The sequence below is a fragment of the Biomphalaria glabrata genome, chromosome 7 (genome assembly GCF_947242115.1).
Source record: "Biomphalaria glabrata chromosome 7, xgBioGlab47.1, whole genome shotgun sequence".
In the NCBI taxonomy this organism is placed as follows: domain Eukaryota; kingdom Metazoa; phylum Mollusca; class Gastropoda; family Planorbidae; genus Biomphalaria; species Biomphalaria glabrata.
In genome coordinates this window covers 19,637,734-19,664,748 of record NC_074717.1, presented here as the reverse complement: position 1 = coordinate 19,664,748, position 27,015 = coordinate 19,637,734, and the positions used below count along the sequence as shown (strand labels likewise).

At 38.2% G+C, this 27,015-nt stretch overlaps 1 protein-coding gene across 2 annotated transcripts in view; it reads right to left on the bottom strand.

Annotated features, from left to right (window-relative positions):
* The window catches only part of LOC106069552 (protein APCDD1-like), a 151,212-nt gene that overhangs the window by 22,636 nt on the left and 101,561 nt on the right, over positions 1-27,015 (bottom strand). For both annotated transcript variants that reach the window (XM_056036226.1, XM_056036225.1), the window contains exon 4: positions 14,671-15,346. In XM_056036226.1, the coding sequence (XP_055892201.1) occupies positions 14,671-15,346 (676 nt within the window). The remainder of the gene's footprint in view (positions 1-14,670; positions 15,347-27,015) is intronic.

Below are 27,015 nucleotides of genomic sequence, written 5' to 3'. Positions count from 1 at the left end.
TAAATAAAAAGTGGCATTGCGAGCTTTCATTTGATACAAATTTATTGCAAAGACGAAAGTAGGCCTATTTTCTAATTCAAAAAAAATAATTTTGACATTATGCTTATCCCTACCCAGACTAGGCCCCGCGCGATCCGTTTCGCATAGGGCCCCGCAAATGCTAGGACCGGCCCTGCTAGTAGATATCACTATTAAGAACTTTAAAAGGAAGGGTGTGATAATGACTTCAATAGGAAGGATGTATTAATATTATATGATATTACGTCATTATTTTTTGTTTATGTTTTGTGCGAAAGCAAAAGGATTAGATGTAAATAAAAAGAGAGAGTTTCCATTGGATTGAGGAAAGATGAATAAAGGGGTAATAACTCGAGTGTGAAGTTTAATTCTGAAATTATAGACGCCAAACCCGAATAATGGACAATTTTAGCATTGTTAAGAATAACTTTTAGATCTGTTATACTCGATTCTGTAAATTTTGCTTCAAGGTTAATTAGTATAGCCATATAATACTCGCCATTTTGATCTATTATTAGTAAAGGTAACAAGATACCTGGAATTCGCTGTATATCATGCAGTTTTATTCGTGGCAACAAAGTTTAAAACGGATAACACTGTTTATCTTTCAAAACTGATCTGTGCGGCAAAAATATTTTTAAAATATCTAGGTTTAGTCTTTGTGATAAATTTAATCCATAAATGTTGATTAAAAAAAGACACCCGTTGACATTATTTGTCAATCAAATATATTAATTTATGTATTTACAAATAAATTTCGGACACCCATTTGGGCCCCCCCCCCCGGGGGGGTTTTAAAATTCTCCCCCCCATCCCCCCCCCCCTTAGTTACGCCACTGTATTTATATATATATACTAGCTATAGCCACCGGCGTTGATTTGTTCCCAGGATGTAGAGTGTTCATTGTGTCATGAGCCTACTTCCTTTCTTTCTTACTTAGAACTTTGGACCGGCCCGTATCACTCCCCCAGCCAGCCTTTTTATACATTTGAATTTGAGTATGTGTCAAATCTAATTGTCACAGCCCGCATTATGGTGTTACCACTCTCAAACTAATACTTTTTTGCCCTTGAATTCAATTATTGGTATCATTTATTTTACCCCTAAACCTACGCCTTAGAAAATAGTCCTTGAAATAATCTTTGAGTATTTAACGAGTCATTAACGACTCTTCAGCTCTTTACCGAAATATTTCAAAGAGTCTCTCATGCCACCTTATTTATTTACGCTAGGTTTCTTGATTCAACATTTTAATTATTTCCTAAGCTCTATGATGCTCTTGATTGGACCCCTTGGTTGTTAGCACTCTGGCGTCGTAACGCTCTCTAACCCAAGACATGTATTCTTTTTTACCTCCACCCTCAAGACACAAAATAAGAGTTAAACCTACATCTCAATTTGTTTTGATAACTTTTTACACACAAAATAAGAGTTAAACCTACATCTCAATTTGTTTTGATAACTTTTTACACACAAAATAAGAGTTAAACCTACATCTCAATTTGTTTTGATAATTTTTTACACACAAAATAAGAGTTAAACCTACATCTCAATTTGTTTTGATAACTTTTTACACACAAAATAAGAGTTAAACCTACATCTCAATTTGTTTTGATAACTTTTTACACACAAAATAAGAGTTAAACCTACATCTCAATTTGTTTTGATAACTTTTTACACACAAAATAAGAGTTAAACCTACATCTCAATTTGTTTTGATAACTTTTTACACACAAAATAAGAGTTAAACCTACATCTCAATTTGTTTTGATAACTTTTTACACACAAAATAAGAGTTAAACCCACATCTCAATTTGTTTTGATAACTTTTTACACACAAAATAAGAGTTAAACCCACATCTCAATTTGTTTTGATAACTTTTTACACACAAAATAAGAGTTAAACCCACATCTCAATTTGTTTTGATAACTTTTTAAACACAAAATAAGAGTTAAACCTACATCTCAGTTTGCTTTGATAACTTTTTAAACACAAAATAAGAGTTAAACCTACATCTCAATTTGTTTTGATAACTTTTTACACACAAAAACAAGTATTCAAGCTTAGAAATATTGCCAAAAACAATATTTTATACAATGTCTAAAAAAAAGCAAATTTTGCGACAATAAGAAATTTAGGTCCCCAAAAATTTAAATAGTGCTTAAAGAAAGGAAGCGCCATAAGCGCCCCTATCCATTGATCGCTAGAAAGGCATTTACCTAGTGAACAGGTATGGAATAGGAGCTCTTCATCCCAAGTTCTGTCTGAGGACTCCCAGCTGTGATGGTCAGAGCGCACCGTTCCTGGTTACCACTCGCGGTAAGTGGCCGAGAGCAGCGCTAACCATAAGGAGTTTGACTCATATTCCTATACGGTAACTGCCACTGTTCCGTGCAGGAACCGCCACTCCAGCTGACGAGACACTGATGTCAGACCCTTTGTGGAACGGCGTGGGGACTTTTTTTGGACAAGGGCCTCTGCATAACTTACTCCATCCTAACACTGAGTGAGACAAAAAAAAACCCTCTCACACAAGTTTGCATATCTCGTTCCACTACTAGACGTTTCCTCGGAGCCGCCACGCTGAGGCGACGGGTCTGAATCTCATTCTATACCCCACTTACATCCAATGAACAAGGTCCTGGATGTCAACTGTATGAACAAGGTCCTGCTTGATGCTTGTATGAACAAGGTCCTGCTTGTCAACTGTATGAACAAGGTCCTGGATGTCAACTGTATGAACAAGGTCCTGTTTGTCAACCGTATGAACAAGGTCCTGCTTGTCAACTGCATGAACAAGGTCCTAGATGTCAACTGTATGAACAAGGTCCTGTTTGTCAACCGTATGAACAAGGTCCTGCTTGTCAACTGTATGAACAAGGTCCTGCTTGTCAACTGTATGAACAAGGTCCTGTTTGTCAACTGTATGAACAAGGTCCTGCTTGTCAACTGTATGAACAAGGTCCTGCTTGATGCTTGTATAAACAAGGTCCTGCTTATCAACTATATGAACAAGATCCTGTTTGTCAACTGTATGTGATCCTGCTTATCAACTGTATGTGATCCTGCTTATCAACTGTATGAACAAGGTCCTACTTGATGCTTGTATGAACAAGGTCCTGCTTATCAACTATATGAACAAGGTCCTGTTTGTCAACTGTATGAACAAGGTCTTACTTATCAACTGTATGAGCAAGGTCCTGTTTGTCAACTGTATGTACAAGGTCCTGCTTATCAACTGTATGAACAAGGTCCTTCTTTTTGATTTTATGAACAAGGTCCTGCTTATCAACTGTATGAACAAGGTCCTTCTTGTTAATTGTATGATCAAGGCCCTGCTTATCAACTGTATGAATACGTCTTGAGTGTACATTGCATGATGCTCTATGTGTAGACAAAGAAATATATGTCAACAATGGAGTCCTGGTGAGTGTGTTCTACTTACAGATGGGATTAATCACCATTCGTGATTTGGACCTTTGGGACAGAGGGTTTGGCAAAGAAGTCTAACTCTTGTTTTCAGAAGACAAAGAAGTAGCCGTTGTTACTTCGCAAGCCACAAAATATGGTCTAATCAAATGTTCAATAGCTGTTCTAGATTTTGAGCTGTAAACGTAACAGACAGACATAAAACTATTAGCGAGTCTTCTATACTTTAGGGGAACCGCTAATACATAAATCTTTATTTCTTATGTAGCAACAAACAACATATAAGAGTACATACACTAATGTCATTGGTTTTGGATCAATTCTCCTAGAAAGTACTTGAACAGTCCTACTATTACCAAAACTGAGGGAATGGTTAAATATAAAAAAAGGTTGTTTGTTCTAAAGGCACACCAGTGCAAAATGTATTAACTTCGTGTCATAGAATATTAATGTTCTTTTACTAGACTTTTAGTCGTGTGGAGGGAAAGACAACTCTAGACCATCCTAATTTGAAGGGAAGTAACTGTGGGCACGACTCAATTAGTCAAACAGGGGAATGAATTCATTCCGACATTGCCGTTCCAATAGGAGCCCAAGAAATGGAATGATATCGTGCCTTATTAGTTACAACCAACTGAATCTAAATAGCCTTCTATTTTTTTTTTGTGTTGGAGTAGAAAGTCACACCAAATCACATTTAATTTCAGATGCAATAGTATACGTCAGTGGCGTACTGGAGATGTAGAGGCGTCTGAAATACACACCAGTGGCGTAGTGGAGGCGTCTGAAATACAAGCAAGTGGAGTAGTGGAGGCGGTTGAAATACACGCAAGTGGCGTAGTGGTGGCGTCTGAAATACAAGTCAGTGCCATACTTGTAAAGGCGTCTTAAGTACAAATCATTGGAATGTTGGGATTGTAGAGGCGTCAGAAATACAAAATACCAATTAGAGGAAATGCTTCCCTTATCAGACATTGCTAACGCTGTAGCTTTAAGACTAGTGAATTTGTTGATGCATCTTGAATAACGTAAAGACACTGTACTTCTAAGGACGGCTAAATACGCCTATCTAACGCTGTGTCGAAAATAACCGGAGACTATTTCAAACTCTTGAAAGCAAGAAAGTAGTCCTAATACTTCTCTTTCAATGAATTTACTCGTTGGGTGACCACGTGACATAACTGTGGGAGATTTTCATGATAATCTTACAAATGTCTGCTTTCTTAGACTTTTTTACCATGAAGAATTGGTTTTCACCAACGACCTTAAATTGACCAAGTCATTTCAGAGTGGACACAGTTGTTCCAGATATATTAACTTGTACAGTACCAAGTATCTCCTCACAAATACTAATAATACTTCAGTAGTAACCAATGTCACATAGGGAAGAAACATTCTCTCTCTCTCTCTCACTTGCCACAGGCCTTAATATCACCTCATCATTTAGAAGGTTATCTCTCTTGCTGTGTACGGTGCTTTGAGAAAGAAGGCTAGTTCGCAAATGTCAATCGCCTGCAGAGACTGTCAGAGAAATGTTTGTTAATTAGTGCCCACAGCAGTGCTTCAGCCCTAGACACAGAATGACGAGCAAGTATTTTGGCGTAAGAATTACTTTATAGTACCATATTAAGATCTCTCTCTCTCTCTCTCTCTCTCTTTCTCTCTCTGTCTGTCTGTCTATTCAATTTTTCGGACGTTTTTGTATCCTATAGGTTGACGGTCTTTGGCTCGTAGAACTAAACTGTTCATGGGCGTAGCCAGGATTTTTTTTCGGGGGGGGGGGGGGGGGGTTTGGGAGGGGGTGAATTTTTTTTCTCCCCCCCCCCGACCCCCTCCGGGAAAAAAAAATTATATGTATTTGTGTGTGTGTGTGTGTGTGTACATAATCTTTATTGCATTCTGACCCTTCATTCTTTCGGAAGACGTTTATTGTGCCCTAGAATAGGTTCTTCCATGAGTTAGTGAAAAAATTGTGGATTCCTCGACATTACTAGCAAAGGGGTCTGGGGGAGCGCTAGGAGCTCCCCCAGCGCGGGGCTAAGCCCCGCCGCCAAGCACTATTTCTGATATTGAAAACCAACAAAATGCATATTCTGAGGTATCTACAGTGGATTTTTCTGCTATTAAAAAGTTCTATTTAAAAAACCTAATGTGCTATTCTTACTGACTTAGACCCTCCCTCGTCGTTCGGCGCATTTGCCATCAAGCTGTTTCCATAAAGTTGGGTATCTACAGTCCATTTTAATGCTATTAACAAGTTTTATTTCAAAAACCTAATGTGCTATTCTTACTGACTTAGACCCTCCCACGCCGTTCGGAGCATTTGACGTCAAGCAGGTTCCATAAAAATCTGTCACTGGTAATGTCTGAAGCCTCTTCCCACCTACCATGAGGACCTCCATGAATGAGTGGCGTCAAGTTGTACTAGGATATCATTGCAACTCTTCTTATGCGTAATTCATTTTGTCGGAGAACATGTCCCGCTAACCTCATGCGTCATTCTCTCACAATCTTACTAAGGGGTCGACTCCCAGTTCTTCATAGGATTTCTTTGATTTAGATCCGATCTCTATAACTGACTCCTGAAATCTGTCTTAGCCATCTTTGTTGAGTTATATTTAGTGTTTTTCGATTTCGGTAGATGACTATTCACTGCAGTTTATTAATGGAGCCCTGCCACTGGTAAAAATGTGTAACCTCTCTTGAATACGCTCTTGGAATTAAGTGACTGTAGTTTGCTTTAGATTTTATATCGAAAAGAGAAGTTTTATCGTCAAAATTTTCTGTTGGGGGGTTTTCCACCTCAAAATGCTCTGTAGGGGGATCTTAGACTCAAAACCATCTGGAGGGGTTTTAAACTTAAAAAAAAAAAGCCATCTGTAGAAGAAACTCAAAACCCCGATTGGCTTGGCTACGCTCAAATAATTTTAGTGTGTAATTTGCTTTTTTTTATATTGAAGATGTATTTTTAGCACCAAACCCCTCTGAATGGGGGTTTAAACTCAAAACCCATTTCGGCAACGCTCATTGCATTTGCTTTTTTTCTTTCACTGAAGATGGCGGGGGGTTTAAACTCAAAACCCCTTTGACTACACTCATAGATTTTAGAGTGAGTAATTTTCTTTTATTTATATTGAAGAGGTACTTTTTAGCTTCAAACTCCACTGGAGGGGAGTTTAAACTCAAAACCCCATAGACTACACTCATAACATTTTTAGTGTATAATTTGCTTTTTTTTATTATTAAAAAGTATTTTTTACCTTCAAACCCCACTGAAGTGGGGTTTAAATTCAAAACTGAGTCAAAACCCATTTAGCTACGCTCATAACATTTTGAGTGTGTAATTAGCTTTTTTTTATATTAAAGAGGGGGTTTATCGTAAATTTTAGACGGGGTTTTAAAATCAAAATCTTCCTTAACTGTGCTCTTGGAATTAGGGGATTTTCGTTTGCATTTTTTGTTTGTTTTGTTTTATAGAAGAGGGGGAGTTAACTGTAAAAACACCAGGTAGGGGGTTTAAAACTCAAAACCCCTGGTAGGGGGTTTTAAACTCAAAACCCCTAGTAGGGGTTTTTAAACTCGAACCGCTCTGGTAGGGGTTTTTAAACTCGAACCCCCCTGGTAGGGGTTTTTAAACTCGAACCCCCCTGGTAGGTGGTTTTAAACTCAAAACCCCTTTGGTTGTGCTAGGGCAAGTGATGGTTTAGTATTAAAATCTCACCTAAAATAAACAAAATCAAAGCAAAAAATCAGTCACTCAATTCCGACCCCCAGGGGGGGGGGGGGATTTCATTTCGGGGGGGGGGGTTTGAACCCCAAGAACCCCCCCCCCCCCTGGCTACGCCCATGAAACTGTTAGTAGACAACTAAGCAGATGTATATATATATATATATATATATATATATATATAAAGCACTGTTTACACACACACACACACACAAATACATACAGATACATACATACATACATACATACATATATAGCCAACGACCGTCAACTTTTATGATACAAAACTGCCGAAAAAACGTCCGAAAAATAGAATGAATAAATTTAATACAATTTACATTTTGTATCCCGATCCCTTCAGCCCACCTTTTTTAAATCTAACATTCATGAGTTTTTTTTAGAGAGAAACAATCGTTCTAGACGTTGCACATTGCCGTAATTGGATTGTGACTTGTAAAAACCTCTTTGTGAACACTATTATATATGGCTACGATAATGGACCATGGTGACTAGTTTACCTTCAGTTTTTATGTGAAAAAAAGAGGAGGTGGTCAAGCCAAAATTCTTTTCGCTACTCTCATTAATTTTAGTATTAGTGACTAGCTTTACTTTTCTTTCTATCAAAACGGTGTTCTAAATGGGATGCGACTTTTTTTAAATGATGGGTGACTTTTTATTTCGGTGGGTGGTTCTGAGCCCTACCTCCAATCTCCGGCTACTCCCGTGGTGTATACACCAGAGCTTGCTGCTTTAGTAATAACACAATGCAAATCCATACAAATAACAAACAAAGCGACAAAAGACAGGGAGGACTTAGACAGTTTTGTGCTTCTTTCTGTTATGTCCAGGTTAAACAGGACAATTCTATTAGGGAAGACATTTTTTTAAAAAATTGAAAAATAAAGAAAAATGTCTACAGCACTAGAAGAACAGTGTAGGGACAGAATGCTTTCAATAGTGAACATGAAATCAAGCAGAAAAGAAGTTAAGCATTCAAAAGTCCGGTTGGAATTAAAAAAGATTTTTGTGTGAGGAGCTCTCACTTGACCTCAACAGAAAGTGTTTAATGTGCCATGTACCTCTGCATACACACGCTGCTGGCTCCTACGGAAACTAAATGGCGAGGTACAAAGTCAGGGGGAGGGGGCGTTTCCACACGATGACTTTCTCTCAGACAACTATCATGTCAAACATGGGAAGGGGGGGGGGAGGGACTGGGGCATTTTTTCTATTTTTTGTATGTGTAAGATCAAGTCTTCCCTCATTAACATTTCTATTGAAGAACTTTTCAGAGCAAAAGTTTTTTAAAAAAATATACATAGAGAAAACTGATTTGCGCATGACAGAATCCTTGTTGCCGACTTTCTTGTGATGTATAAACAAGTTTGTAAGAAGAACGCCTTTATGAAATGGCGAGAAGACATGTAGCAGACGATATTGAAATCCACTCAACTGTTCAGAAGTTTCTATTTTCTCTTCATAATTCCGCAGTTTTTTTTCTCTACAAAAGGAATACTTCCAAAAACTTATTTTTTTTACCTTACAAACAAAAGAATTGCTTTAGATATAAGAATCACGAGATTTCTAGAATTGCTACCGCCAGAAGGAGTGTAGCTACATAAAGGAAACCCGCGTTGAGACCGTCTCATTATTTAATCATTAGTGATAACATTTTGTCAAACAATGTGGTCACGTGTTTAGAGTAGAGTTATTATTTCACAGTTTATTTGCGATTTAGACAGTTTCTTTTTATGTCGAAATATCGGCGCGCTGGGACAGAAAGCCTCCCGTTTAGAACGTAAATGCACGATGACATCTCTGACCTCTATGACATCTAGGTGTCATCTGTGCTAGGAGTCCTACATGAACTCTCTAAAAGTTTTTGGCATTTTGGATTCTTTTGTTAATATTCCTAACTGTGGCACGTCCATAAACAAACGAAAACACTCTTTTGAAAAAGTTCTTAGCTTTAAGTTCTCAATAAAATAAAAAATTAAAATAATTGATAATAACTGAATCATTGTTTATGTTTCATCTCTGTTTGCCTGACTGTGCGCAGTGCTTCATTTACGTATAGGTAACAATCTGTAGTTTAGCCCCCCCCCCCCCACTTCCTAGGGAGCTCCCCAAAAAGTAGTTTTGAAGTGAGTTATAGTTTTGTGTATACACTTTTTTATTTTAATGTGCATTTATATATTTCTACTTTAAACTTTGAAAGCTCAGAATGATGATATATAGAAGATAAGTTTATTTTGATTCGAAAAACAAGTGTTCAAACTTTATTAAAGATTTGTGTACAAACTTAATCATACGTCTACAAGAGAGTTTTTACGAAGTAGCAAGAAGCTATTGGTCTTAACTACCACAGGTTGCGACATCGTAGGTTAGTGTTAGGGCCTTGTAGAACGTATGGTCTCAACCCAACGCCCCTATCACAACAAGTATTTCTTTTCATTCAGCACACTTTTTGTTTTCAGGTTACTTCTCTTACAGTACTGAATGCTGACGCCGTTGTCTAGTTATTAAGTAAACTTCATTGATCCAAATACTTCTTCTAGTGACAAAGTATCTACCCACCCCACCCTTCCTTTTCTTTTTCCAATGTCATCACCTTGTGTCTCAGCTCTCACGTAGTGACATCACCCAGCAGTTTCAAGATGTTTACACGAAAACATCACGCCAGCCTTGAAGCGTGTAACGTATCGGGACAGACAGACAGACGAGACTATGAAAACTTGATAGTATATAGACGTAAACTTTCTAACGGTATCACATATTATCTCTCCTCACTACACACATACACATATAACTACACACACACACACACTCAGAGTCAATAGAAACTATTTGATTGCTGCCAGCCAGAAACAAGGAAACTTTTATTTTTTAACTTCATTCTAATTTTCTGAGTTGATTTTAAATTGTGTTACTTGTCTTTCTATTGGCGGTAATGAAACACACAAGCACACACACACACACACACACACACACACACACGTACACAAAACAAAACCAAGAAACAAACTAAGTCCATAGACCAAAGTATCTTATGCAGTTTGCCATTCTAGGTGCTATACAATACAAATACTATTATTATTGATATTTTTTTATCTATTGTGCAAAAGACGAAAATGATTGATATGATTGCCTAATTTTTTCACTCAATCAACTGAACTCTTTGACCCAGATTGGGTATTATGGAGTGTGTGTGTGTGTGTGTGTTTCTATGGTGAAGTGGGAAGAGATTGGTTGTGAATGATGCAACATGTGTGGCAGTGGCGTAGCTAGAGTATATGATGCCTGGTGCGGTACCTCATCTTGATGCACCCCCCCCCCAAAAAAAAAAAACAAAAAAAAAAAACTAATTAATAACATTGCAAAACCTGTTCAAAATAATAATGTATTCATTAATCAAATGTTGTTAATTCAAAAAAAAAATCACTTTTACATAAACATACTACAAATGAATTTTACGGCTTTCTTGCTGGCAAAAGTATCAATAATTTTATCGAAATCAATTTTTTCCACCAGCTCTTGTTCAATGGACAAAATGGCAAAATTAGTGAGTCGTAAATTTGTCATCGTTGATCGCAAGTAATTCTTGATCAGTTTAAGTTTGGAAAAACTTCTCTCGCATGTAGCGACGTTTACCACAATAGTAAAAAATATGCGAATGATGATGATGATATTCGGGACTGATTCATCTAGCTGATATTTATTTATAAAATTCAAGAGCTCAACAGGTCTTTGTTTTGGAAATTCGGAGGCTTCTGATGAAACTGTGACAAACTGTGAAGCCTCTTTTGCTCCAGCAGAAATTCGTTTTTATCAATGTCGCTAGGAGTACTATCGGGATTGATTTCGACCTGAGGATTTAATAGCTGGGAAGGCGACAAAAATTCATATCTATCTGCTACATTATGAAGTTGCTCGAATCGGGTGATTATTTCTTGAACAATCCTGTCCAAGGTAGAATAAATTCCCTTCGTAGCTCTTCTTTGTGTGTAAGTACAGAGTAGTCACTTTTCTCACCAGGCATATTTTTCTAATGGCCCATACGTTTTTGAGGTTCTGTACTGATTCTCAGATCTGAGCACACGCTTTCGGCAAAGGTAATGCTGGCTTCATCGATGTCCTCTCGATTACTACTTAAAAATGTCTCTAATGTTTTTAGTTTGAGTGAGCAGTCTCGAATAGATAATCCTTGTTTCTGAAGGTAGAATTGCGCATCATTAAATTCAGTTAATACAGGAGCCCCAAATCCAAGATAGGTGACAAAATTAAAAGACTGAACAGCAACCAATAATCCACCTGCTTCAGATCTAGTCGATGAATTTTCATCTCTGCTAGTTAATGTCTCCAGAGTTTGAGCAGGCAATGAATAGTGACTTCTAGAATACGTTTTTGGACACCGTAGTTTTGACCTTTCATGACCGCAGCATTATCATAGCCTTGACCCCTGCAGTCCTTTATGTCTAAGCCATCCGAACGCAGTTTCTCTAGAATCATCTCAGCGATTCCAGCAGCATACTTGTCCTTTGTGTCGATGAAGTCAATAAAAGACTCAAGAACCTGCACCCCGTCTTTATCCATGACAACGTACCGTAAAATTTGGGAAGTTTGATCCAGCTTTAAGATGTCAGGTGTACTGTCAAAAATAATAGAGAAATATTTGGCTTGTTTTACTTGCTGTAGGATTTGTTTTTTTAGCGTGATCCCCCAATTTTGTAATAAATTCATTTTGTATTTGTGGAGACATGTATGTATTCGGTCTGGAACAAAGCTTAGTTCGAAGCACATGCTCCCTCAAGAGTGGATCGTACGTTGATAGTAATTTTACTACCTCTCCAGGTTTTCGTCTCTTGTATAATCAAATATTGGGCCTTGTTGTCAATACTGTTCCCTACTCTCAGGCAAACTTCAAGTTCCCTCCAAGCAAGCGATGACTGAATGGGAGCTCTGCTGGTCTCATGTTTTTCTATTTTCGGGGATAACCTCCACCACTCATTGAATCCATCTTTGGCCCCTTTACATTTAAGGACGGAGAGGGCGGTACTTACGGCCTACGAGCGCTACAAAAGGGGCGACTCTAGGCTACCCACCACATTCTTAGTACAACATTGGAGAGAGAGGAACCGCATAAAAATGCGATCGTTCCTCTACATTGCGGCCAATTTGTCAAAATCATATGGGATCTCCACTGATAGAATTCCTATTAGAAGGATTAATACTTGCCCTCCGTGGAGGAGATTGCCGGCCCCACAAATAAACATGTCCCTTATAGGGCAAGAGGGAGCCACCAAGAGGCGATTAACACCTGCCATACTCCAAAACTTGGCATCAGCTACACTAAAGTCCTACCCATCCGATGCCATTTTCTGCTATACCGATGGGTTGGTAATGAGGGACCCCGATAGATCTGGGTATGGGGCCCTTATAGTCTACCCAGACCGGACAGAACCAGCGATGCCGATTTCTCCGTCTGAGCTTAAAAGGGTTTTGAGGCGCCAGCCAAACTAGTCAGTCTTGAGCACTGTTCATCATTTTGTTTACGTTACAGTATTACAATTAACTAGTCAGTTAAAAAAAACTCGTAGAAAACAAAAGGCAGCTTATTTTTTAAAAATTGACATTACAATGGAATTATTTCCAAAATTAAACTATTAAGAATCATAGAGAAATGAATAAACTAAGACAATTGTTTAGAGCTAGAGTTTAGGAATATATTTGTAAACTCAATATCTAGATTAAACCAATGGACTAAACAATGAAGTTAAAAAAGGTTGGCCTATCTTCTTCTTCTTCTTTATATTACAAAGCATCGATCAGTGTAGTAACAACATGTACCGTGTGTCCGAAATAAATCTAGTAAATTAGATTCAAACTGTTCTATAGCTTACATTGTATGGAAGAAATAGTCAAGGAGATGAAACAAAATAGCGACATGACTGGTTTATAAATCGTTAGTTCATGTTTAAAATACAGTAGTTTATGTTTGTTCGTGTCCATACAATTTGTCGTTTTTACTGAAAAGCTCAGGGAAGTAGGAAATTAATACACACTGGGGGAATTGTGGTGCCCCTCTCCACATGGTGCCCTGTGCGGCCCGCACCACCCGCACATTGGTAGCTACGCCACTGATGTGTGGCATTGTCGTCACTTAGGGGTCTTAGTTACGCTCCTTTAATTAATCTGCTAAGTGATTATGTTGCTAAGTGATTAAGTTGCTAATAGATAATGATGCTAAGTTATGAAGATGTAGAGGGACTGAGATGTAGAGTGATTATGATACTAATTGAATATGATTCCAAGTGATTTTGATACTAATTGAATGAGGCTAAGTGATTTTGATACTAATTGAATATGATTCTAAGTGATATTATGATACTAATTGAATATGAGTCTAAGTGATTTTGATACTAATTACCACTTGGTGCCCTGTGCGGCCCGCACCACCCGCACATTGGTAGCTACGCCACTGATGTGTGGCATTGTCGTCACTTAGGGGTCTTAGTTACGCTCCTTTAATTAATCTGCTAAGTGATTATGTTGCTAAGTGATTAAGTTGCTAATAGATAATGATGCTAAGTTATGAAGATGTAGAGGGACTGAGATGTAGAGTGATTATGATACTAATTGAATATGATTCCAAGTGATTTTGATACTAATTGAATGAGGCTAAGTGATTTTGATACTAATTGAATATGATTCTAAGTGATATTATGATACTAATTGAATATGAGTCTAAGTGATTTTGATACTAATTGAATATGATTCTAAGTGATATTATGATACTAATTGAATATGAGTCTAAGTGATTATGATACTTATTGAATATGATTCTAAGTGATTATGATCAGGGGCGAACTGGAAGATAAAATCCGCCTTAGAATTAATATACTCTACTGCCCACACATCGCGTTCCTTATGATGGTCATCCATTCGTACCTGTTCTACAAGGCTAAAAGAAATAAAATCTTTAATCATTGTTTGTGAATTGTTGTGCTTGTCTGAAGCTTACTAGAAGCACGGCCTAGGCTTTGACAATATAACGGACAATATCATGAGAAATGTGCACGGCTTGTTGTATGGTCTGTAAAATATTTTTCATAAATGGCATGAGCCCCAGTCAGAACGACCCGTGGGCCCTATTAGAGAAAATAAAATCGTTCATGGGAGTTACTGTCATTAAAAGTGGCCCATAAGCGTCGGACCTTCAGTCCATTTTCTGCCGGCCCACCGGGCAATCGTCCAAATAGCCAGTCAGCCACTGATTATGATATACAGTGATTATGATGTACAGTGATTATGAAGCAGTGTGTTGAGTTTCATTGTGATGCTATGTAATGTTTGCAAGAGTCATGTGATGATCTCCTAAATGTTGTCTTTTCACTATTTTTCTTTACTTTTCCCCAACAACTTTCAAATGCCAGCAGTTGTTTATGATCACAAAAAATTACATTACATTACATTACATTACTTTACTTTACTTACATTTCCTTCTTTGAGTGCTGTTTGAAAGCTGCTGGGTCGGTGGCTCTGTCTCTCTTCAGGTTTCGAGTGAACAGCGCCAAGCAGGAGCTCTCGCGTAAAGGCATTGGTCGGAGCGTCGTAGGGAATCTCTTCACTTCCGGTCATCACATTGTCCGGACTACTTTTGTGGTGATGGTGCTGCGAATGGTGATGTTGGTAGCTGTGGTGGTCGTGGTGGTGCCGCCGCAGCTCAAGCATGACCAGTTGGAGCTCATGAAGCGTGAAGTTCAAAGCCTGGAAGCAGTCCACGTCGCCGTCGGGGTTCGAACTCTGGCCCTGTAGGCTCAGATGATCGAGGTGAGGGGTCAGTGAGTAGATGACGTATCTGCTGTATGGGGTGAGACTTCCGGACACACGAGCGTCAGGGCAGCCCGCGGCCAGACGCTTAGCAAGGTCGACGGTGGCGTTAACCGTGTAGGGTACGATGTAGGACGAGGTGACCTCGTACTCCGCCTCAGTTCCCCCTCGCACTGTCCAGGACGCCTGAGCGAGGCGGTGGATACCTCGAGACTCGATGGCATACATCGGGTGGTGGCAGTCGGGGTCCTGGTACCTGTACACCACAGACTCAAAGGTGTTGTTGCTTTTGAAGTGAAACTGACGAATGACGTATTCAGGTCCCGAGCGTATCTCACACCTGGGGATAGATCAGATGATTGACTTATTAAGGTCATTCTAGCATTTCATGATACTGTATAGTGTCTGGTTTAGGAGCCATGTTTATCTATACGAGACACAAACTATAGCTTAGGGCCTTCATGAAATATTTAGGACTGACAAAAATATCTCGTGGACCTTCTATATTACCAAAGTATACTTGAGAAATGCAAGACTTCCGGTTTGGTTAAACACAATTTTCTTATGAGCAGGACCACAGACCTATATATAATAATAATAAAAAAAATAAATAATAAAAAGGCTTGTCTTCGAGTCTGAAGATTAGTGAGGAATGCAGTATTTCCCGTGGCTGCGCAGCCCCAGCTGTGACCCACATATTTTGCTACAACCAGGGCAAGCATAACCATTGTCCGCAGGTGGTCAATTTAGATTTTCCTTTCGCCGTCTGCGTCTGTCCTCGGCAGCGGATTTTCTTTTGGCCTCAAATGTGTATCCCGCGGCCTTCGTGAGTGACCTCCAGCTGTCTCGTTCTGAGGCCGCATGCAACCAGGTGCTCTCTTCTATGTCAGCTAAGGCAAGTGGGCGCCTAAGTTGGTCTTTGAAGCGTTTCCGTGGGGCGCCTCTGTTACGTCGACCACTTTTTAGCTCGCCAAAAAAGACTGCCTTTGGCATACGTTCGTCTCCCTTACGGGATACGTGCCCTGCCCAGCGTATAAGAACATAAGAAGTCCCTCTATAACTGGGACAAGATGCGCCGATCGATAAACACAAATTACCCTGAAGCATGGTGTTGTTTTGTAAAGTACATATTAGAAGTTGTTTTTTTTTTTTCAAATCCAATCTATATATCTTAAAACTATACTTTGGAGGCGAGATGGCTGAGTAGTAAAGCGCTTGGCTTCCGAAACGAGAGGCTCCTGGTTCGAATTCTGGTGAACACTGATTTTTTATTTTGTGATCTTTTGGGCAAACTCTGAGTCCACCCAGCTCTCTTGGTAACTGACATAATTTGGGGAAAAGTAAAGTTGGTTGGTCGTTGTGATGGTCACATGACACCCTCGTTAACCTTGGGGGACAGAAACAGATGACCTTCACAACATCAGCCCCATAAATCGGAAGGTCTGAAAGGGGAGACTCAAACAATAATGCCCTACACTTGTGTAGATGGGAAGGCAATGACGTTGAAAATTATTTTCTGTTTTGCAAACTCCTGTCTCTCTCTCTTTCTCCGTTCTCTCTCCTCTCTTTCTCTCTCTCTCTTTCTCCGTTCTCTCTCTCTCCACTCTTTCTCTCTCTTTCCCCGTTCTCTCTCTCTCCTCTCTTTCTCTCTCCTTCTCTTTCTTTCTCCATTCTCTCTCTCCTCTTTTTCTCTCTCTTTCTCCGTTCTCTATTCTCTTTCTCCTCTTTTTCTCCTCTATTTTCCCCCTCACTCTCTTTCTTCTCCCTCTCTTCTCTCCCTCTTCTCTCTCTCTTTCTCCTCTCTCTGTCTCATTCCCCCCTCTCTCTCTTTCTCCTCTCTCTGTCTCATTCCCCCCTCTCTCTCTTTCTCCTCTCTCTGTCTCATTCCCCCCTCTCTCTCTTTCTCCTCTCTCTGTCTCATTCCCTCTCTCTCTCTCTCTCTCTCTCTTTCTCCTCTCTCTGTCTCATTCCCCCCCCCCTATCTCTCTCCTCTCTCTCTTTCTCACCGTTGATTTATAGTTCCACATATTTTTCGTTATTCTTACCAAGAAGGTGTTATGTTTGGGTCAAAGTTAAATAGAGTAACGCCCCCCCCCCCCCCCCCCAGATTCCCATACAAGCCGATCCGAATTCGAGTTATGTGCCATTTGGTAACATTTGATATCTGGGCGTATTCGTTACTAATGTTCACAAGGTCGAAGATTTGACTGCTGGGCCACCGACTATTAAAGTGGCACTTGAGATCTATGGTGGGCTGGTCAACATCTTGGTACACGTATGTCTTCTAGACCTTACAGGTGGAGAAACGTGAGAGTCTCCCAGTTAGTTGTATCCTATAGAGTTACAGGCATCATCGGTTCACCGAATACTGGGCTTTAAAACACACACGCAACGACAAAGACTATACAAAATATAATTACAGAGACAAGTTCTTTCTTTTGTATAAAACTTCTATTAACTCACTCCGCCCATCTGTCTGGTACAACATTTGTACACATTTATTCTCCACTTCCCATAGTTGGATCAAATTGAAACTTTGCATAATTTATTCAATGTCCCTAACAAAAGAAGAAACAATTAACAAGATTAACCGAAAAATAAGGAGTAATTAACTGATTTCGTCTGATATAGAAAGTGAGAAATAATCTTACAGTACTGTGATATGTTGCTGTAAATGTGCAGTTCTTTCGTTTATATAAACTTTGTTTTAAAAAAAGTATTTTTCTATCTTGATTGTTTATCATTCTAAATCTTCCTACTTTAAATAAACGTTTTCTTTCAAAACAAAAACAAAAACAACAAAAAAACTCTCAATATTGTCTGATGTTATGGAGTGTGGGGTGTTTGCATCGGGGGACATGTTCTGATGTTATGGAGTGTGGGGTGTTTGCATTGGTGGACATGTTCTGATGTTATGGAGTGTGGGGTGTTTGCATTGGTGGACATGTTCTGATGAAACCTTCAAGTTCAATAGAGACATGAGTTTATAATCAAGGGTAATGGGGGTGATGAGATTCAGACTTTGAAGTGACTGAAGGACGTGGGTTTGTGACTTGAGTTCCATGTATTTCCATTCTAAATAGTTCCATACTTTGGTTCTACAGCTATCTACATTGGAAGTGAACGTTGCAGATATTGTCAATAGAAAACTGAAGTTCCTTCTTGTTGAAAAAGAAGTTAAAGATTTGTTTCAAGAGTTCTGTACTAAAAAAGTGATACGCCCAGCATAGAGCTAACAACAACAGTAACCTACTTCACAGCTTCTTCTCCTTCACCCATCCCTTTGTCTGTTGAACGGTCGGGGCACCACACAAGATCTGTTGACCGTCTTTCTCCATTCCTCACAGTCTTTTTGTTTAGGATAAAATCTCTTTTCAATGACAGGTTCGTCCATTCTTTTATTTCATCTTCTCATTATTATCTCTTCTTTTTCCTGGTACTGTTCCCTGAAGGAAGGTGTTTACTAGACCCGAAGACCTTTCGGTATGGCAATAGAGTTATAGAGATGTAGTTTGAGCTTTTTAACAATGGTCAGCAGGTCATCGTTTGGTTCAATTCCACTTCATAGCTAATTATCCACTAAATTACAGTTAAATTATTTGTAAATTTCTGGTTCAATACTGTGAAATTATCAATTACATCATCATTATTGACCAGAGCTAAATTACAACTAAATTATAGTAAAGTGTTTACTGTAAAATTACTGCTAAATTACAGTCATATTTGCCTCTGAGTTATATACAATAAATAAATAAACAAATAAATTATCACAAAGTTAAACTGTGTCTAAATATCAAGTATTGCTATCAATGTGATGAAATTTATGAAATCTCTTAGACATACGAAAAATGAAGACAGGAGTTAGGTAAAACTGATTATTAAACTTAAGTTAGCTAAAGGAAAGAAAAACATCGCTAGATTTTAATGTACCCACGCTATAATTAAACAGTTGAAGTATTTGTGAAAAAAAACAACCTGTAATGTGACTACTGACTGGGGAACATTATCTTGTAGCTAATGATCTAAAGAATCGCTTTCTAATACTGTTTTTAATGCGTGTGTGTGTGTGTGTGTGTGATAATGAAGAGACTTTTAGGGTGACATTGAGAGGAGTGTGTAATCAAAGTGAACAAGAAAATATCTTCAAGACATTGTAGGAAGGCGGCAATGGAAGCGGTTAACTCTCACCCTTTCCACACATACCACACATTCCCATGGAACTGGTGGGTGAGAGACAGCAATATACCAGCCATTGATAAACTTCTCCACACATATATACATACCACACATTCCCATGGAACTGGTGGGCGAGAGACAGCAATATACCAGTCCATTGATAAACTTCTCCACACATATATACATACCACACATTCCCATGGAACTGGTGGGTGAAAGACAGCAATACATCAGCCCATTGATAAACTTCTCCACACATATATACATACCAGACATTCCCATGTAACTGGTGGGCGAGAGACAGCAATATACCAGTTCATTGATAAACGTTTCCACACATTTTCAATGTAGTCACAAAATGAACCAGTCCATTGCTAAACTTCTCCACACACTTACAATGTAGTCACAAAATGAACCAGTCCATTGCTAAACTTCTCCACACATTTTCAATGTAGTCACAAAATGAACCAGTCCATTGCTAAACTTCTCCACACCCTGTTTTTGTTGTGTCGCCACTAAGCCATGTACTTGAGAGTTGCTTTTATTTCTCAACTGATGTCTCCCAGCATGCGCCATCAACGACCAACTTTCGAAGCACGATCAACAGAATCGCTGTAGTCTTCAACACAATGACAGCATGTGTATCTGTCACGTGATTCATTTCTACTGCACGTGATCGTGGTGTGCAAACGAACCATTTGTCACGTGTTTACAGGTCCACATTATTCACGTCTAGCTAGCGTAGCAGAATTTTTATTTTTTTTCTAAAAATTCTCTAGACTTTTCTTGATGCTCTTTTAGTCACGCGAGTCCTTTTTACTACGTCTGCACTCATTCTTTATCTTTGGAATCGAAGACATTGCCATTATTATTAATCAGGTTTAAAAGCAAATACATTTTTTTTTAACAATGCTATGTCTAAAAAGGTAAAAAAAGATGCAAAGAAGGCAATCAAATCACACGGACATCCAAAATGGTCGCTGAAAAAGAAAATTGAAAAAATAATTTCTTGAAAACTAATTATGCTAAAAAGAATTGTTGGAGTCAGAACTCTAGCTACTGTAAGCTCAATAAAATGTCTGGACTAATTTTAATTTATGAGGCTGGTAAAATAATAATAATTTAATTTTTTTTTCTATTTTATATTATTATTTTTGCTTGTAAAATATATATATATATAAAAAAACAACTTTAAAAAAAAAAAAGACAATACCTACAGACATTGCGCGTGAAAGATCTTTGTGGAGACAGATTATCGCCCAATGTACCGAACGACGCGGGAGTATTTAATACCTTTTTTTTTTTTTAAATTTTAGAGCGATTTTTATTTTTTTTTCTCTTGATAACTAATGATAACATTTAAAACAATGGAACATTTTTTACCCCGCCCCCTCCTCTTTCTGAGAAAGTATCCTTGTTAAGCGAATGTATAGATCTATTACACTTTATAATATTCAAATGATAGGCCTTTAGACCTAGACCTAGATGACGATCCGAAAAATGTTCCTGAACATCAATGAAAGAGAGTATTTCCTATTAGCTAAAAGATATTATCTCGTTCTTTAGCCAAATTTAAAATTTAAATGTATTTCTTTTTGTACAATAAAAAATTATAACGGTCAAGCCTCAATTTCCCAGTGAAACAGCTCTAGAAACAGCTAGTCATTCTTTTCCCAACGATATACAGCAACTGTCAAATTTCTATAAAATTTTTTAAAGTCGCTTTCGCGATCCCTGTCCAGGTTCCACCCAGGATTATCCCCACCCAGAAAGTCTTAGGTTCTACCCAGGATTATCCCCACCCAGAAAGTCTTAGGTTCCACCCAGGATTATCCCCACCCAGAAAGTCTTAGGTTCCACCCAGGATTATCCCCACCCAGAAAGTCTTAGGTTCCACCCAGATTATCCCCACCCAGAAAGTCTTAGGTTCTACCCAGGATTATCCCCACCCAGAAAGTCTTAGGTTCCACCCAGGATTATCTCCACCCAGAAAGTCTTAGGTTCCACCCAGGATTATCCCCACCCAGAAAGTCTTAGGTTCCACCCAGGATTATCCCCACTGTGATGTTGCTAGTTCAGGCTGTCTTGAAGTCAACCAATTACTCTGCAATCGTTTGGGTGTAATTGTTCGGGTGTATTACTTGCAGTTGAACGACAATTCAAACAAGAACTATACAACACCTGTTTTAACAGGTGAAGAGATGTAGTCAACACTGATAAACAAATTCACAAGGATTTATTCTGATAAAAGGCCACAGTAGAAGTCTCTGTCACTAAACACGTCGTTACCCTGGAGTGTTCTAACGCTAACTGATTTTCCGGTCTCTAACCCAACATATCCCAAACGTCACTAGTCCCGTTCAATATGCGTCTACTATGGTGCGTCGCTAAATAACTAACCTATATAAATAAGGTGTCTAACAGCTGTCTTGAAGTCAACCAATTACTCTGCAATCGTTTGGGTGTAATTGTTCGGGTGTATTACTTGCAGTTGAACGACAATTCAAACAAGAACTATACAACACCTGTTTTAACAGGTGAAGAGATGTAGTCAACACTGATAAACAAATTCACAAGGATTTATTCTGATAAAAGGCCACAGTAGAAGTCTCTGTCACTAAACACGTCGTTACCCTGGAGTGTTCTAACGCTAACTGATTTTCCGGTCTCTAACCCAACATATCCCAAACGTCACTAGTCCCGTTCAATATGCGTCTACTATGGTGCGTCGCTAAATAACTAACCTATATAAATAAGGTGTCTAACACCACCCAGAAAGTCTTAGGTTCCACCCAGGATTATCCCCACCCAGAAAGTCTTAGGTTCCACCCAGGATTATCCCCACCCAGAAAGTCTTAGGTTCCACCCAGGATTATCTCCACCCAGAAAGTCTTAGGTTCCACCCAGGATTATCCCCACCCAGAAAGTCTTAGGTTCCACCAAGGATTATCCCCACCCAGAAAGTCTTAGGTTCCACCCAGGATTATCTCCACCCAGAAAGTCTTAGGTTCCACCCAGGATTATCCCCACCCAGAAAGTCTTAGGTTCCACCCAGGATTATCCCCACCCAGAAAGTCTTAGGTTCCACCCAGGATTATCCCCACCCAGAAAGTCTTAGGTTCCACCCAGGATTATCCCCACCCAGAAAGTCTTAGGTTCCACCCAGGATTATCCCCACCCAGAAAGTCTTAGGTTCCACCCAGGATTATCTCCACCCAGAAAGTCTTAGGTTCCACCCAGGATTATCCCCACCCAGAAAGTCTTAGGTTCCACCCAGGATTATCCCCACCCAGAAAGTCTTAGGTTCCACCCAGGATTATCCCCACCCAGAAAGTCTTAGGTTCCACCCAGGATTATCCCCACCCAGAAAGTCTTAGGTTCCACCCAGGATTATCTCCACCCAGAAAGTCTTAGGTTCCACCCAGGATTATCCCCACCCAGAAAGTCTTAGGTTCCACCCAGGATTATCCCCACCCAGAAAGTCTTAGGTCCCACGAAGATAAGAGTTGAATTATTAACGGTATTTTTAATTTAAAGATTTTTAGGGCGCCCCTAACCTACCCAACGCTCTCTAATGGACAATTAGGGGATGTCAAGGCTATTGTTTTGGTCTTGTGACACCCACGCTAACACTCGGCTCTAGAAACAGGTCAGCTTTACGTCATCTGTCTACGTTGATCGCAATGTCTGAAAGGGTAACAAAAAACAAAACAAAAAAAACAAACATCTTGCAGCTATTGAGATTTTGTGAATGGTAATTTCCCTTCCCTTATTTCAAACACAGTAGTTTAATGTATGCGGTGTCATACGGCCAACCGGCATCTTATACCATTTCTTTGCCGATGACTCACAGTTATACGATTCATCAGTACCCTCAGAGGTGTCGCATCTGGCAGAGAAAATCAGTAGTACCGTTGCAAGGGTGAGCGATTGGATGGTTGAAAATAAACTCAAGATGAACGAAGACAAGACAGAAATAATTAAGATTGGCACTAGGAACAATGTCTCAAAAGTTGAAAGCACAGATTCTCTCTTTATCACGAACTGCCATGTTCCTTTTGTCCATGTAGTGCGGAATCTTGGAGTTTTCTTCGACTCAACACTATCTTTCGACCCACACATAAATCAGCTCTGCAAAGGTCTTTATCTGCAGCTGCGCAGATTAGGCCAGATCCGACCATATTTAACAACGGAGTCAACAAAAACGCTAGCTGTGGCATTCATACTCTCCCGCCTTGACTACTGCAACGCCGTGCTAGCAGGTATACCTGATGACAAAATAGCCAAGCTGCAACGTATACAGAACAACGCCGCTCGAATAGTCCTTAAAAAAACTAGACAAGATTCTGCTACTACGCTCTTGCGCACGCTCCATTGGCTTCCCGTGAAAGCGAGAATCGATTACAAGGTCGCCACACTTTGTCATCAGTGTATATATAACAACAAGATGCCCTTGTACCTTAGCGAACTGATTACTCCATATGTCCCCCAGAGAACCCTGCGCTCAATGGACTCAACGCTTTTAGTAGTGCCACGTTTCTCCCTCAAAAGCTACGGTCTGCGTGCTTTTTCAGTTCACGGACCAAAGGTTTGGAACTCACTCCCCATTGATCTCAGACAGACAACATGCTATACCACTTTTAAGAAGAACATTAAGACCTACTTGTTTAAAACTTTTTTAGATTAACTGTTATTTTAGCAGTTGTGTTTATGTTTGTAATGTTGTTACAGCGCCTTGAGCCTACATTTTGTTTGTTAACAGCGCTTTATAAATAAAATTAATTATTAAATTATTATTATTCACTAAGTCACCAACTTCCCACCCCTTTTCAATCTTTTTTAGCGGCCCCCGTAAGGTGAAAAAGCCGCTATTAGGTTTGTGCAAAATGTCCGTCTGTCCCACTCAGATCTCGAAAACTAGAAGAGATACGAAAAATATTATTTCATCATTAAATGCGGCTTGAAAAGTTTAGGTGCAACGGCTACTTTTGGTTTTCTAAAAGCAAACCGTTTAATTTATAAAATTAATTATGCAAGCGATTTTTTCATAAAAATACACCAATTCTAAAACAATTACGTAAATGTAAGGGAGGCAATGTTACAATATGCTAACAAAGATTGACAATTTTTGTGTATTTTCAGTATCACTAAGTCAAATATATTTTTAAAATGTACAGGAAATGTTTACAACAAATATAAATAATAGTTAACGATGTTTTTTCTGGTCAACTAGCTGCTAAAATTAAAAGAAAACATTTCTGTTTGTTTATAAAGGCTAATAATGCATTTTGTATGTAAATATCACGCACATTTTTTTAATGGACTTTTTATGCAGCGATTTTCGTGCAGTAGCGTAACGTCGCTACATGACCAGGCGCTAAACCAATTCCTTAAACTTTTTTAAAAAATCAGATTTTATTTATTTTTTCTTTAGTGCCCCCATCCGAATAAAAGAAGATTATTTTTGTGCGTTTTGTCTGTAGGTCGGTCTGTCCGTCACGATTAGATTAAAAAAAACTAGAACTCTAAAAGCTATTGAAAATCTGATTTACACTTTAATGTTCCTCCCGTAAAATCTCAATAGTTTTAAGTATCTAAAAATTGATTGTTCCGGATTTTTTTGTGCAAAACTAATCAACCCCAACAAATGTTTGTTTGCTCTTCTAATTTATATTACATTCAATTTCCATGCTTAAACGTTGCAAAAACACATTATCAATAATATGTTGTTCCGTTTTTTATGTAAATAGCATATTAATGCTAAATCAAAATCTCTATACTGACTTATATTTCATTAAGTGTAAAAATGTTCCGGATATTGTTTTATAAAACATGAATTATGCCTAATGATTGTTTGAAATCGCATAATTTACTAATATTATACTTATATTAATTGACAATGCGTCACTATAATTTGGTTATCAATATCAAATTGTTCCGTATTTTCATCTTCAAACAAATTTTAAAAATATCGACAATAGGTTGTTCAGGGCTTTAAAAAAAAGTAATTTACTAGAATTGATTACTGAAAATTACTTTTTAGACATTTAATTTTCTTGCTAAAACATAACATAGAAGTTTTGTAATCGATAAAGAAAGTTCCGGATTTTGTTTCTTATAAATCGTCGCCAGAAATTTCCGAATTTATTTAAAAATCTACTAACGCCAAATAATTGTTTGAACTCCCTCTTCTAATTAATAAACAAATAATCTTCTCATTTACGAAATAATGTTTTCACGGATTTTTATGAAAAATATTTTAACTCACTACTCTCTTACAGTACATTTAACTTTCTACCTAAAACATAAAAAAATCTAATTATCGTTAATATTATGTTCCGATTTTTAAGGAAAACAGAATCCAAACACCAAAGTAAGGTATGAAAATCTCTCCACATGGCTGTAGTACATCTAATTTTTATACGAGACCATCCAAAAAATTTAATTAACGGCATTTTATTTATCTGAAATTCTCTTTTTCTTTTACTATTTATACAAACATCCAGAACAATCTATTATATAAACTTTTCAATTGTGTTCATACCTAAAAATTATTGCGATGTTTTGAAAGTAGAATAAAGGTTAATCAATTTTTAATAACTTTTAGTTGTTGTTTTTTTTATATCAAGATGACGGACAGACCGACTGACAGACAAAACGCAAAAACAATGCGGCTTTGATCCTTTTTAAATAAATTCTATTAGAACTCAGTGCACCAATGTCTATGAACCCTCGTTAAATATCTCGTGTAAATAAAGACATTTTTTTTATGGTACCGGTACTAGCCTATTGTGAGGTAATGGAATTTTTTTTTCTTTGACGTCATATGAATGGACTCTTTAAATGTAATGTTAAAAGAACGCACTCGGTGCACCAATGTCTATTAACCCTCGAAAAATTGCTTGTATTAATAAAAACATATTTTAGTATAACTAAGCCGTGTGACGTAGTGTTTTTTTTTCCTTTGACGTCATATGGAATGAATTCTTTAAAAGAAATGCTAAACGAACGCACTCGGTGCACCAAAGTCAATGAACACTCGGATAAATGGCTCGTATCGATGAAGGCGATTTTTAGTCTAGCTAGGCCGTGTGACGTAGTGTTTTTTTTTTCCTCTGACGTTATATGGAATTAATTCTTCAAATGAAATGAAAAAAGAACTCGGTATAGTAATGTTTATTAAGCCTCGTTATGTGAGTAACAAAAAAACTAAAACAAATTAATTCCACTTATCTTATTCATGGCAAACCAGTAACACAGACTAAAAACGCAAAATACCTAGGTGTTATAATAAATGAAAAACTGTCATGGAATCCACATATTGATGAAACTACAAAAAATCAAACAAAGCATTAGGATTTATTAAAAGAAATTTCTATAAATCAAATAAGAACATAAAACTAAAATGTTATTTAACCTTGGTTAGGCCAATAATAGAATATGCATCCTCTGTTTGGGACCCCTCAACTCAAGAAAACATTAAGAAACTAGAACAGACACAAAATAGAGCAGTGCGATTCATAACAAACGAATATTCACATTTGACTAGAGTAACACCTTTAGTAAAATCACTAAATTTAGAAAGCCTTCAGGACAGAAGGCTCAAAAGTAAAGTAGCAATCATACATAAAACACTGAACCATAATCTTCAAATACAAAAACAAAATTTAATAAAATACTCTGAAAGACACAAAGATAAAGGCACATTCCTCGTCCCATATGCTAGGACAAATTTGTACAAATACTCCTTCTTTCCTAGTGCTATTAGAGCATGGAATGGGTTGCCTGAGCTAGCCAGGAAAACCAGTGACTTGGCAGAATTTAAGTCATTGG